Source organism: Lagopus muta, chromosome 16 (assembly GCF_023343835.1).
Source record: "Lagopus muta isolate bLagMut1 chromosome 16, bLagMut1 primary, whole genome shotgun sequence".
Classification (NCBI taxonomy): domain Eukaryota; kingdom Metazoa; phylum Chordata; class Aves; order Galliformes; family Phasianidae; genus Lagopus; species Lagopus muta.
The window spans coordinates 13,835,201-13,849,136 of NC_064448.1; the positions used below are offsets into that span (position 1 = coordinate 13,835,201).

Consider the following 13,936-nt stretch of genomic DNA (forward strand, 5'->3'; position numbering starts at 1 on the left):
GTCAGGCAGCCCTGCCAGGACCTAAGCCAGCCTCTGTACTCTCCAGCGGAAAAGTGGAAGGCAGAGGGGCAGCAGTTGTGGCAAGGTGGGGCAAATGGCTGCCTTGTTCTCCTTGAAATACTTTTGAATTATAATTAATATCCCTGAACTTTACAGAGTAGTTCCTTTATATTGCTGCTGCTTTGCTGTAAGCTCTGCCTCTGCTTTCAGAGAGGCCTTCCTTGGGTGTCTCTGCTGCTGGTCTTCCTCTCTTCTGTATTAATATTATTGTTCCCACTGAATTTTCAGTTCAGTCTCTGCCTTCCTGGTTCTGATGAAAACTCAGGAAGCTCTCATACTTTGGGAAGGCTTGTCTTTGAGCTCCAAACCCTTTGCTTTGTAGGTGAGCACTTAATTTTGTGTCTGAAGTTGCTGAGCATGAAGGGCTCAGTGTCCCAGTTTGCTCCCAGCCCTCATTGTGCCCGCTCTGAGATCTGCTTCCTACACAAACATCAGCTCCTTACCTTCTCCCTGTGCACACTTCAAAAATCCCACCACTGCTCTGAGCTCCCACGTGTTCCTTCAAAACAACTGCAGCACGTGGGCCTGTTTGCTTGGGTAATTCTCACTAACTTTACTGATCCAGGGGGTAAAATATTTTGCCTGCACCTATTCCTCTGAAGGCTTTAGGGACTAGAAATAAATCTCAAGTATCACCATCTTTTTTTAATTTCATGAGCTTATTAATGACTTTCTTATACTCACTGAAGTCTCGAGTGTCTGTGAGCTGAAGATCTTTGGTCTCAAATGCTGAAACATCCTTTTCCAGTTTTATGTGGTGGTAGCTATAAAAATTCCCTAGCTAAAATGGCTCAGGAGGGAACATGTTGGTGGTATTTACTTTGCTGAGGAACACTGGTACTGTGGTTCCATAGTAGATGGTACGTATCTTAGCTTTGCATCTCTCTGTTCTTCCACCAGTGCTAGTGTTGGGAATTTCTTTCCAGACCCCCCTGCCTTTAGAAATCTCAGGGTGTTATATTTACTGCAGAACATAAATGTGTTCTCTTTCCAAACTTGTGTGTAAAATGGCTTGGTGACTTCAATAGTTCTATTTACTTTTCTTTTTCCCCTTAGTTAGATAGTCTGGAACCTCAGGAGCCCTCAGAGATTTGAACCTGTGTCTGTGTAGATATTCTCCTAAATTTCATGCAGGTGGTGCTCAGCTATTGAGCCAGAGTGCTGTTTTTGAAACTGAGGTGCAGAAATGCTGCAGAAACAAATGAAGATTGAGGTGCACTGGTGGTATGGAGTCAAAGCTGTGTGTTCTTCTGGTGTTCTGGGGGGTGTTGAAGTAATTTGGGATAAATGCAGCCTGTTCTGAGGGGTGCATCCTGCTTCTGTGAGGTGCTCAGAACCTTTCTTGTTGAGCTTTCTAAGCAAGGTGTGACACTGTCAGTATGTTCTGCTTTCATAGATTCAGCACGAAAGCAGATGTGGTTGTGGGGTGGCTTACTGGTGTTGTTAGCTTATGTCTGGGTTCAAGAAGTTGAATTGCAGCTGAGTACAGCCACAGCTCTGCTGTGACAGGTAACAACAGCTCTCACTTCAAATGGCAGTTAGCAGGGTCTTGAGTGAAAAGCAACTTTCAGTCTTCACAAAATAAAATGTTCCAGTCGCAAAATGTAGCGGGTAAATAATCCAGTACCACAGGAAGTCCTACCTCCAAACGTTTTTTTTACATGGGAATTAGTTCCTTGGTCCATTATTGTACGTTAATAATATTTCCTTTATGGCAAGACCAAGGGCAGCCTGGGGTATCGTGAGGATGCAGATCTGAGCAATTAGGTCTGCCAGCTGTGTGCAGCACCAGAGGCTTTGGCTCCCCTGTGCTGCTGCTGAGCCTCTCACACGTGCTGTGCTGCATCCCAAGTATGTGAGAGACACCCCATCTCTGAGCTTGGGAAGCATCACCCCATGGAGCTGCTCACTTTGCCTTGGCAGGGCTGGGAGCAGGTGGGAACTTCTTGCATTGCTGCGTGCTGGTATGACAAGGAGTCCTGAAATGCTTCAGTATTTGGAATCCCTTGTTCTCTGATTTTCTTCCATGTAGGAGCTTTACGGCCTCTGGGCTACCCACAATTTCCCCGTGCTTCTGGGCAGCCCGTGCTGGCAGCTGTCGGCATGCTGATGGGCTCACTGAGCTGATAGCAGCGTGCCAGTGCGTGCTGACGTGCTTGGTTTGATCCAGCGCTCCGTTCTCAAGTGGTGGACACTGCTGCTGCAATGGGCTCTGCAGTGCCTGTGGGAGGGCTGGCACTGTGTGTAGGGCCTGCAGAAAGGGATGGCACAGCAGCAGTGAGATGGCCTAAGAACTCAGCTGGGAACTGCCATTGTTACCAAGGACAATGGCTGTGGATGGGTCTGTGGGTCCTGTTTGCTTCCTGCTCTCCTGTCGCTGTGACTTCTGTGCCCTGGCAGCAGGTTATGTACAGGCATCTCCCCCCATTGCCCTCAGAGGAGAACATTCCTAATGAACACAGGATGCACTTCTGCCAGCTGTGCCTGCTGTGGTTATTTACTATCAGGAAAGCATGCGTGGCTGCTGCCTCAAACCAGGAAGGACGTAGTTCAGGAAACTAAGATGTGCTGCCTCCTCATAAAGGAGTCATCAAGCTTTTTACGTAGAGTTTTAGGTGTAAATCAGCATTCAGGTGATCAGCTAAATAGGCAGACCTGTTTAAATGGCGGCTTGTTCCTAACTAGGTGCATTTCCAGGCCTGGCTTGTTTGGTTTCTTGCCAAGGAATACTGAAGGGAGGCACTGAAAACATGCCCTATGTAACTAAGTAGTTCCTGCAATGCCCAGCAGCTGTTGGTGAGCCATCCCTGCAGCGCTGTTTGTGGCAGTGTGAGCAGATCTGTGCTGTGGCTGCTGCATGCCCTCCTGCTTTTCCTCGGTGCCAGCCCTGCCTGCCTTGTGCTGTGCTGTTCACGTGGTCGCTGGCTCAAATAACTGATAGTGGAAGGAGGGAGGTGGTGCTGGTCTGAGGCTCGTGCTGCTGTGCACCTGTGCTGCTCAGAGCAGGTTTGCAGGGTGCTGCCGCCACAGGGAATGCTCCTTGCACCCTTCCCAGATGCGTGTTCTCCCGGCTCCTCTGTGAGGCACAGGTCTTCATCTATCCTCCATCAGATCAGGTCCTGTCTGCTGGGACGGCTGCTGGCTGGATCAAGACATCTGTGCTGGCTGAGCTGCCAGGTGCTGCCAGGTGAGGCTGTGTGCACTGACTTCAGCAGGGTTTGAAACTCGCCGGTGCGTACGTGAGTGTGCCAGGTACAGGAGCACACGTGGGGTTGTGTCGCAACTGTGAGGCCATCTGTGGTTTAAGTGAGCACTCCGTGAGGGCTCAGTCAGTCCTTCTGTCAGTTCAGGTCAGCACGCTTCTGTTCATCAGTTAGTCACATTTCTCAGCCAGCAGTTTTGGGTGCTGCAGGAAAAATACTGGGAGTGTAGGAAGAGGCTGGATTTGATGTTCCTTATGAGTGAGAATTTCTGTCGGTTTCCTGGTATGTATTTTTAACTACTGTTGAACTGAAAAAGGGCATAAGGTGTGAACACAGCTGTTGCTTGCCTTAATTTTGAATATTTCTGGAGCAGTTCTCTGTTTAGCTATGAACATTTTGTAAGAAAGCGTCTTGACAGCATGGACTGCACCAGCTGAAGTCATGAGCTGCTTCTCCTGAGGCTTGTAGTGTCACAAACAGGCTGTAAGTTCCTAACTGAACCTAAAAGGAGGAGGAGTCAGTATGCAGAATTCCCATTAGGAGAGTTTTTGAATCCCAGGATAACTTTTGATTCCTTTAGTATTTGGAATTTTTATTTTATTGAATATCATAAATATATCATAAATATTTTAATTATTACGAAATATTATTTTTAATTAAAAGACATTAAGGTTAAACAAGAGCTGTTTGATTCACTTACAGGATTTCAAAGGTATGGTGTAGATGCTTATATACTGAATTTACAATGGCAAAAAGTTCAGTTCTGTTAATTTCATAGATGCTTCTACTGATTGTCTCTTCTTTCTTGCCCCTCCAGGTGTTATTTGGTTTGTAGCATAGAGGCACTATGTACTCAGAGTGGAGATCCTTGCATCTTGTCATTCAAAATGATCAGGGTAACACCAGTGTGCTTCACAGCTATCCTGAGAGCGTGGGCAGAGAAGTGGCGAATGCGGTGGTGCGCCCCCTGGGGCAGGCTCTCATCACATCGTCGGTTGGGAGCGAGAGTTTGCTGAAAACAGACAAAGAGGTAAGTGATTCCTGTGACCTCCATCGCCACGACCATAGTTCTCTTTGTGCTAAGGGTCTCTTTTAAAGGCTGTAGAAAATCACTTTGATAAGCCGGGGTTTTGTAAATGTGCCGTGTTTTTAGGTTAGCAATCTGTGTGATGTTTGTACAGCCAGTTTGTGACAACTGTGTGCTTCATGGCCTAGAAGGAAGCGATGCGTGGTGTTTGGTGCTTATCTGAGTTATTATACCCAAAGTGCAGGCTGAAGGGGTTGGGAAACTCAAAGGCTTGAGTTGGTTAACACTTTAAAGCCTTTGTAGAGCAGCCTTTGTATTTGCTGTAGCAAGTGTGTGACTGTAAGTGTTGGTATTATATGAGCGTTTATTTGCTAGAATCTGCAAGTCTTCTACTACATCAGTTTATGGTTGTCCAGCTCTTTGTGTGTTCTGAGGAATTCTTTCTATGATTTAGACTGAAGAGATTCTTTTTGAAATCACAAGGCTGCATGAGAACACAGAGTCATTAACTTGAGCACGGTAGGGATAGGTTGCCAGTTGGACTTGGTGATCTTAAAGACTATTTACAGCTTTAATGATTCTGTGATTCTAATTTGTGTGTCCATCAGATCAATGCAGTTGTGTGGTAAAAGAAATTCTCTTTACATTAGAGCTAGTGTGCGTTAATCATCCTTTACTCTCTAAAATTCACTGTTATTACCTTCACTTTACTCCTAGGTAAAATGGACGATGGAGGTGGTTTGTTATGGGCTGACCCTGCCCCTGGATGGCGACACCGTGAAGTACTGTGTCGATGTGTATACAGACTGGATTATGGCTCTTGTGTTACCTAAGGACTCGATTCCTTTACCAGTTATTAAGGAACCAAACCTTTATGTTCAAAGCATTCTCAAACATCTCCAAAATCTCTTTGTACCAAGGTGAGTGTCAGGGTAGTGGTGTTTAGGGTGGGAGAGATCCACAGGCATCCAGAGCCGTGGTCGGCAGGCAGTGTGTCAGAAGGACCTGATGAGCCATGCAGGCTCTTGTTTAAGTGAGGCTGTTATTGTAGCGAAGTTACAGGGATGTCACTCCATCCATGCCTTGTTGCTTCTGTGTTTAGGAAACTAATCACTTCAGAACCATTATTATTACATGACTGGGGGGAGATTAAAAAAAAAAAAAAAAACTAAATCATGTGACTGTCTGCTAATAATGTGTACAAATGAGGTAAGTAAAAGCATGTGGTGGCCATCCCATGCTGTGTTGACTTACAGCTTCTTCCATCACAACAGAAGAGTAGACACAAGCTGCTCCCTGCAAGTTTGCCAGAATTTGCTGCCTGTTAAATGAACATAATCATATTGATCGTGTTTCACTGATCATTTTCAAGGAGCCCTACAGAAGTGCTTGCTATCTGTCAGCCTGACGTTACCCTGAACATCATTGGACAGTGATGTTCATACGCATGCTCCTACCTCTTAGACAAAAAGTTGTGTTGCCTTGAGTGCTCTCAACGTTAGATTTCATGTGTAGTTTATGACAAATGGGCCTGATGGTGCAGAATACAGGCTGAATAAAGAAAAAGCTGTCTTAGTAGTTCCCTGTGAAACAGTACCTAGGTACTAGCTCCTGAAATTACTTCAGGTCTGGTACCTCCAGACCTCTGCTGAACAACCTACTTTGCAGAATGCTGCATCACTGTGAGTGGCCTTCAAAACCCTGCTTGGGTTACTAACTTCATCTGAAGGTTATACTGATAAAGGGCTTTGAAGAGGAATTCATACAAGCTCAAATGAAGAGGTCGTTCCTGTTTGATTGTTTCAAATTCTGCGACTTAATTGGAGTTTTAATTCCTCTAAATGCACAGTGGAAGATGTTTTAATTCCCTTTAAAGGACAGTCAGGGAACCAGTGGAGGGAAGAAATTTAAAGAAAGGATGCTTCAGACCAGGTTTCCACAGAAAGCTGTCTCTACTGGTCATTTCTTGGTGACTACCCAAGGAAGGTGAAGAAACACAGTCACTCCCTTCCTGGGCTGCTGGCATCTAGCCTAGAGCTGGCTGATGCCTTAGCTGGGCTTTGTCATGGGACTCCATAAGAATAAAACCAGAACTCAGTGTGTAGTAACCTGCTGTGAACCTGAGTCCAAGAAGAACAAAGAACTGCTATCTTTCCAGTTTCAAGCCATGACCCTGAATGCACTTATGCACAAGTTTCAAATATTTTGCAGTTAATAAGATAATTTTCAGATGTCTTCAGTATCTTTGAGTTGTTCACTCTCTTGGAGACATTATCTTTTTTTGGGGGGAGGGCTTTGTTACACTGCTGATTCCTTTATCTGGGATCTTTAGTCATTGTTTCTCAATAAGCAGCTCTCAAACAGAGGAGATATTTAATCTTAGAATCCTTATTCATCAGTATCTTTTTCTTCTGAAAGCAATTGATGCAGGTTCTGGGACCTGTGCTCTCACTCTAAGCACCAGATCATTTTAACTAAACACAGTGATTATTTTTACAATGCCATAATACATACCGGTCTAAAACAGCATTGCAGTGGCACACAGAATTGAGGTAGAAGGTCCTTTGACTGCTGAGCACCTTCATGTGCTGTGTTGACATGTTTACTGTGTCAAAAGCACTGGGTGCTGGGAAATGTGGCAGTTGTTAAAGAAGCCTTCCTGAGGGATGTCTGTCCTGCTAGAGCTGGTGCAGGTCTTTAATAGGTGCAGAATGGAATTTGCTCAGTCCAGAAACGCTTATTTCTTTGGCCCAGTGGAGAATGCACTCTTCTGTTTGATAAGCAGCTTTTTCCTGTGTTCCTTTGCCATGTGATAGAGGTCCTGTTAACAGTCAGTTTTGTTTCCTGTGTGCTGCTGACACTACTGCTGTTCTGTGCTTCTGCTCTAACTTCATATATTGAGATTGATGCAGGATGGCAGACTATGTGTGATGTCTGCTGAATGAAACAACTGACGTCTAGATACAGGCTGAGCAGAGAAATCATGACTGTAAACCTGTGTGCACACCACAAAGCATAAGATCTCTCTTATTTTTCTTTCCCGAGCTCTTAACATGTATCTGAAAGGCTGTGCTTGGTGTTTGGTTTTCTTGGTTTTTTTTCTGTTGTACCTGGTGCCTTTTCAGGAAGAAGATCTTAAAGCATTTCCTTCAGTTGAGCAATGCAAAAACATGATGTAACAAACATTAAATACAGAATTATACTGTGTGCAAATTTTTTGAGAGAAAGGAAGGACTCATTTTCTTGCATGTCTGTGTAGAGGGAGAAGAGTCTACTTCTGGTACCAAGCTGCTGCAGGTGCCTGGTGCTGATAAGCACTTGTACACACTTACCCAGGAGCTCTTGTAGCAACCTATGCTACAATATACTGATTTACATTGGTAATATATTGAACTATCTCCTGTAAGTCTCCAAAGTAGCAGAAAACACGAAGCTCTAATTGCAAACCTATGTCGTGTAGAGGTTTGGGATTACGACAGCTTCCTTCCTTGGCCTGGTGTCCTGACAGTGCAGCGGATGCTTGGCTGCCTTAGAGGTGGTGGTTCAGAGTTGTGGTGTATCAGTGATATGTACTCACCAGATACAAAGCAGATGTGTATCATAAACCATTTTAGTTTGAACGTCCAGCTGAAGCAGCTGTTTACATGTTCTGTATGTTCATGAAATAGTGTGGTGCTGACAAAATAAAAACACTGGAAGAAGAGCAAGTCCAACTCCTTTTCTTCTGTCTGTCAGACACTAAGGAACAAGTGCATCTTTCCCTGCAGCACTGACCTGTCTGCCCTGCTGACTGGAGGACTTCTTTTCATGATGTAGTTGAGCACTCCTCAAGGCCCCCCCTGGCTGTCCATCTCTAGCAATGCTGTGATGCTCAGGGAGCGTAGCACACAACTTAACTGAGGTAGTTATTACTCTTAGGTAAGATTTCAGTTTGCTTGAGCCATGGAAAGATATTATGAAAGCTCTCTTTTCCCTGCCCTGTGGAATATAGGGTTGTAGACGTGGCCCTGGGGTCTGCTCTCAGGTGTCTGGAATCTTTTGAGAGGCCACAGGATGTGCAACTGGCCAAGCATAACAGGCCTTTCTGATAACTTCTAATTTATGTATAAAATTTTGGGAGCAATTCTTGCTGAGTGTAGGTGTGGGAACCATAAGGACGGGTCCTGGAGAAATCTCTGGAAATAAGCCTGCAGAATGTTGCAGCTGAAGTTTGCCATTCAATTGACTTTGTGGGGAAAAAAAGAACTGATAAAGGGGTGAAAGCTGCAGAGCTGCCTTTCCCACTTCTGTTCAGAAATTTCCCATTAGTCACCAGGAGCTCCTATTTGTACATCCCTTAATATTAATTCATTAAAATCTTAGGGAATCAATTCTTGAGACAGGCATTGAAACATAATGAATGACAAAATAAGGGTATTCTTTGCTTAAAAAGTTTGCTTTGTTGCACGGGGGGGGAAAGCAGTGCCATAACAGAGGCTTGCTTGTCCCCAGCTTTGTTGCTTTACCGAGATGATCTGTTAGGAGCAGCAGCACAGAACAGCCCCTTGGCGTTCTGAACTGTGACTGCTTCACAGTTTTGCTCTAGGCATTGTCTCTTTGTAATCTTACTTCCAGTACTGGCATACAGTATATTTATACTGCACAGATAAGAGCTGGTGATCCTTTTAAAAAGCATCTATCGGTACGTGATCTCAATTTGAGCTGCTGTTCCCTGAAAATAGCAGATCCTTGTCTAGTGGATCTGCACGTTCTTGAGAGCTCGCTGTGTGAGCGACTCGTGGTTTACATTGCGCTGGCAGTGCTTGGGCTCTAGCAGTGCTGCCTAGTGGGTTGGTGGATGGTCATATCTTTGTGATTCTCTTTATTAGCAACTGGTAGGATGACCTAAGCTTACAACTTGAAATTTAAGCTTGCAAGTCAAAAAATGGCTCACATATATCGCACACTTAAATCAGTAAGCTCTTTCATTCTTCATTCTTTCACTCTTTAAGTTTTTGGGCTTGCTTGGATGTGTTTACCAGTGTCCTCAGATACTCTCCAGAGCACTTCATGTAACTGTTCTGTCCCTATTCTGCCATGCACAAACTGACTGAAGAGAGCCTGCTGCGCATGCAACACCTTGTGCTGTATGACTCAGCAGAGGCAGTGTGTAACTGGTTCTTTAAGTAGGGAAAAACTTCATACTGCCAACTTCTTCCCTTTCTTCCTTCCTTATCCCTTCTTCTTTTAGCCTAGTTTCCCTATTTAATGACTTTCTTCTAGATTTTCTTTTTCCTAAATGCCAGAAATTCAAGGCAAGAGTTGGGTGTGCATTTGGAAGCAAGAGGTGAACAAGGAAGAAGTTTTAACATGTTTTCTTCTAAATTCAACACTTTCTTCTCACTTAAATATCAAACAGTGAAAGGTGTCTTAGCATTCGCATTGTTTGTCCTAGTGAATATTTTCTTGTTGTAAGAGATTATACTTTCTCTGGTTAAAATGTTCACTCTGTATCTGTGAGTTCATGTAAAGAAAAGCATTACGGTACACCTTGTACTTGTTAAGATAGAGTTAGGATGCTCAGAGGCACAGCTGTGATGCATACATGCAAATTAGTTCATGTTCTTGGCTCTGGTTCAGTCATACTGATGTTTCCTCTTATAATTGCTCAAAGTTCTGATTACTGAACACGCTGCTCTATGGTGTATTCCATTTCCTCTTTGGAGACTCAAGTAATGTTTTCCTTCTCTTGCAGGCCAGACCCAGGATCTAGTCAGATTAGGCTGTGCTTGCAAGTTTTGAAAGCAGTCCAGAAACTGGCTCGTGAATCAACAATTATGGCAAGAGAAACGTGGGAGGTTTTGTTGTTATTTCTTCTTCAGATTAATGATACTCTTCTAGCAGCTCCAACTGTGCAAGGTTTGTGTTAGACTTTCATTTGATCCAATTACTAGAAAATGCTTTGGCTCTGCTGGATGTTGAACTGCTGTGGGAATTTGGGGAAACGTGTTAAAAGCTTGTAGTAGCCACCAGAGTGCAATAGCTCACTCCTAATTCTGCTGCACTACTCCAAAATAAAGCACTGCCAGAGAAGATTGAGTGCTTCAGAGCTGAGTCAGTTTTCCAAAATATGTTTTTGCAGAACAGTGGACTCAGTACACAAAGAGTTCGTAGTGAAGGGTGTAGATAACATTGTTCCCTGTTAGTTTCACTGGAAGCCATACGTGCCTTCCAGTTTGGCCTGCCTACAGAAAAATAATGTTATCAGTTTATACCTTACTTAAAATGAATAAGACATCAAATATTCTGTGTGCAGAAGAAGACAGCCTAAGGTCAGTAGCTGAATTCCCAGTATCTGTTAGTGACATGAGCACGTGGCTGGGTTTTCTCTGTTACCTTTGGGCTTGTAAAAAGTTCTGTATGAAGCAATGGGGAATTACCTTAAATGATGAAAAATATGATGAAAAGGTTGGGAATCTTTACAGTTGTTGCTTAAACTGAAATCTAATATGTGAGATGCAATTGTGGAGAGGGTCCAGAGGAGAGCCAAGAAGATAATCAGGGGACTGGAGCAGCTCCCCTATGAACACAGGCTGAGGGAGCTGGGCTTGTTCAGCCTGGAGAAAAGAAAGCTGCAGAGTGACCTCTTTGCAGCCTTCAGTACCTAAAGGGAGCCTGCAAACAGGAGGGGAATCAACTCTTGGAAAGGGTGGATAACTGCAGGACAAGGGGAAATGGTTTTAAGTTGAGGGAGGGAAGATTGAGGTTGGATGTCAGGGGGAAATTCTTTACAGAGAGAGTGGTGAGGTGCTGGAACAGCTGCCCAGAGAGGCTGTGGATGCCCCGTCCATCCCTGGAGGTGTTCAAGGCCAGGTTGGATGGGGCCCTGGGCAGCCTGGTCTGGTATTAAATGGGGAGGTTGGCGGCCCTGCATGTGGCAGGGGGTTGGAGCTTCATGATCCTTGAGGTCCCTTCCAACCCTGACCATTCTGTGATTCTGTGAGGGCTGTGAGAGTCCTTTAGTATCAAAATAATCCTTGAGGAGATGTCTGAAGTTATTTAGATTGAGCACTCACTAAAAGTATGCTTCATTTCTGCTATAAGGTGGCATTGCTGAAAATCTGGCTGAGAAGCTTATTGGCGTGCTGTTTGAGGTGTGGTTACTGGCCTGCACACGGTGCTTTCCAACACCACCTTACTGGAAAACTGCCAAAGAGATGGTGGCCAACTGGCGGCATCACCCTGCAGTAGTGGAGCAGTGGAGCAAGGTCATCTGTGCTCTTACCTCCAGGTAGGAGAAGTTGTGCACAAAGGGATAGACACCTGCTGCTACAATCACAGCTTGATTTCTCTGGAGTTTCGTGTTTCTGGAATGCACAGTGATCCCAGAGTGAATGAGCAAAACAAAGTGCTTAATAAGAGATTTTACAAATGCTCTTGGCTCTTATGGTTTGGGCATATACGTATTTTCATTCTGCAAGTGAATTGTCTAAATGGATTTGTCCCTGTTACTGCATAATCCCTCAGTACAAGAAAGACATTGAGATTTTGGAAAGGGTCCAGAGGAGGGCGACTAAGATGATCAGGGGGCTGGAGCACCTCCCATATGAGGACAGGCTGAGGGAGTTGGGCTTGTTCAGCCTGGAGAAGAGAAGGCTGCGGGGTGACCTCATTGCAGCCTATCAATACCTGAAGGGAACCTACACCCAGGAGGGGAGTAAACTCTTCAAAAGGGCTGACAACAGCAGGACTAGGGGAAATGGTTTTAAGTTGAAGGAGGGAAGATTTAGGTTGGATGTTAGGAGGAAGTTCTTTACTAGGAGAGTGGTTAGGCCCTGGAACGGGCTGCCCAGGGAGGTTGTGGATGCCCCGTCCTTGGACGTGTTTAAGGCCAGGTTGGATGGGGTCCTGGGCAACCTGATCTGAATGTGGATGTTTGGTGGCCCTGCTAGGCAGGGGGGTTGGAACTACATGATCCTTGGGGTCCCTTCCAACCCGGGTGATTCTGTGATTCTGTGATCTGTGATAATCTCAGCCTTTCTCCAACAATCAGCATTTTACTCAGTGTGAACATGTATCAGTCTCCATCGCTGACTTTTATATTATGTTCTGTGAGGAATGAGTCATTAGCATTAGTGTAGTATTACAGTTTGTGTGTGTGACAGGCATCAGCGAGATGATGAGGTGCTTATCACTACTGAGCAGTGCCTGTGTTTGAGGCATCTCCTGCTCTGTAAAGCTGCAGCGATGCTATGGGCTGGCTGTGGGGATGTGAGGGGCCAGATGCAGGCTGCAGACTTCTTGCACAGGAGCAGTACCAGGCCACGCTGTGAGGAACTGGGAGCTGCAGGGGAGGCTGGGCTGTAGCAGGAAGCCTCAAACAGTGAGGAGAGCATCAGTACTGATAACGCTGGGCTCTTTGTGCTGTGAAGTCTTTGTGGGGCAAATCTCATCCTCCTGGAGATGTTGAAGTGAGGATCAGGGGGATGAGTCTCCCCTGAGATTTACTGGTGATTTGCATGAAAGTTTGAAAATGTATTAAAATTGCTGCGCTGTGAAAAATTAAATACTGAAAACTTGCTTTTTAATTACTTATTAAAGAAGCAAGTGTAAATAGATGTTTCCAGATTATGCAGCTAATTGTTAAACCTTTGTGGGAAACAAAGCCTCAATGCAAGTTTTGTGTATTTTGCACACTACTTCTTTAGCTATTTCTTGTTTGTTCGACGCAGCATTGCATAACAGAAGATATTTTATGATTCACTGATCTGAAAAGCGCAGCTCTGAATCCAAACATGCGTTGGCATTTCTGTTCCATGCACTTCATGCCCAAATTTTATCCTTCACTGTTGACTAACAGTCTTAGCTCTGTTGATTCACAGTAATCTGCAGGATTTCTGTAACGTTTATTTTGCTGATCTGCTGCATAGTAATGTTGGTTTATATCTAGCGAACTGAACTCCTCTGATGCTAACTTTAAGTGTAGTGCATTTAAGCTGAATTTTTAATACTTAAATAAAATAAAAGCTTCAAACAGTTGAAGTGCTGTCCTAGTGAACTGTTGTCTGAATTGAGTTGTCATCCATCAGCCACAAGTAAGGATCTCAAAGCCAGATAGCAAATTATATTTGGAACGTTGTACCCTGATGCAGTGTTAATCTGTGTCCATGGCTGTGATGAATAAAACAAGCTTTCTTGTGCTGCCATACCAATAGGAACTGCTTTTCCCCATATAGGGTGCTGTAAGTCTGTTTTAACTGATTGTGCATTACAACTTATTTCTGTTTGTAGTCATTCTTGAGTAAGTCTCAAATTTCAGTTAAGATCCAATCAGCTCCCTTGAGGAGCTGGTTTCTTGCGGCCCATACAAGAGGAACTGTGAAGCAGTGTGTTCTTCTGCAGCACACAGATGTGGAGCATGACTTAGCAAGAAGTGCAAGCCAAGGCTGATGCTAGGATTCACTGGGCGGCTGATTAGGTTCATGATGAGGTTGTTGGGTTTTTTTGCAGCAGAACCCTATAGGACCTTGCCTCTGGGGCACCAAGTGCAAATGGGTGCTGGGGCATCCAGCGTGGCACACTGCAAAGTGGCTCCTGCTCAGTATGGGAATGTGTATTTCTGTTTTGGACTTAAAGAAGGCCTTGTCCTAAAGTTCATTTACTTTTC

The 13,936-nt window shown here is 44.6% G+C and overlaps 1 protein-coding gene across 4 annotated transcripts in view; it reads left to right on the forward strand.

The window, feature by feature from the left end:
* The window catches only part of RALGAPB (Ral GTPase activating protein non-catalytic subunit beta), a 64,592-nt gene that overhangs the window by 1,439 nt on the left and 49,217 nt on the right, over positions 1-13,936 (forward strand). For all 4 annotated transcript variants that reach the window (XM_048963083.1, XM_048963084.1, XM_048963085.1 and 1 more), the window contains exons 2-5: positions 4,081-4,293; positions 5,008-5,210; positions 10,025-10,188; positions 11,374-11,560. In XM_048963083.1, the coding sequence (XP_048819040.1) occupies positions 4,111-4,293; positions 5,008-5,210; positions 10,025-10,188; positions 11,374-11,560 (737 nt within the window). In that variant the 5' untranslated portion in view covers positions 4,081-4,110. The remainder of the gene's footprint in view (positions 1-4,080; positions 4,294-5,007; positions 5,211-10,024; positions 10,189-11,373; positions 11,561-13,936) is intronic.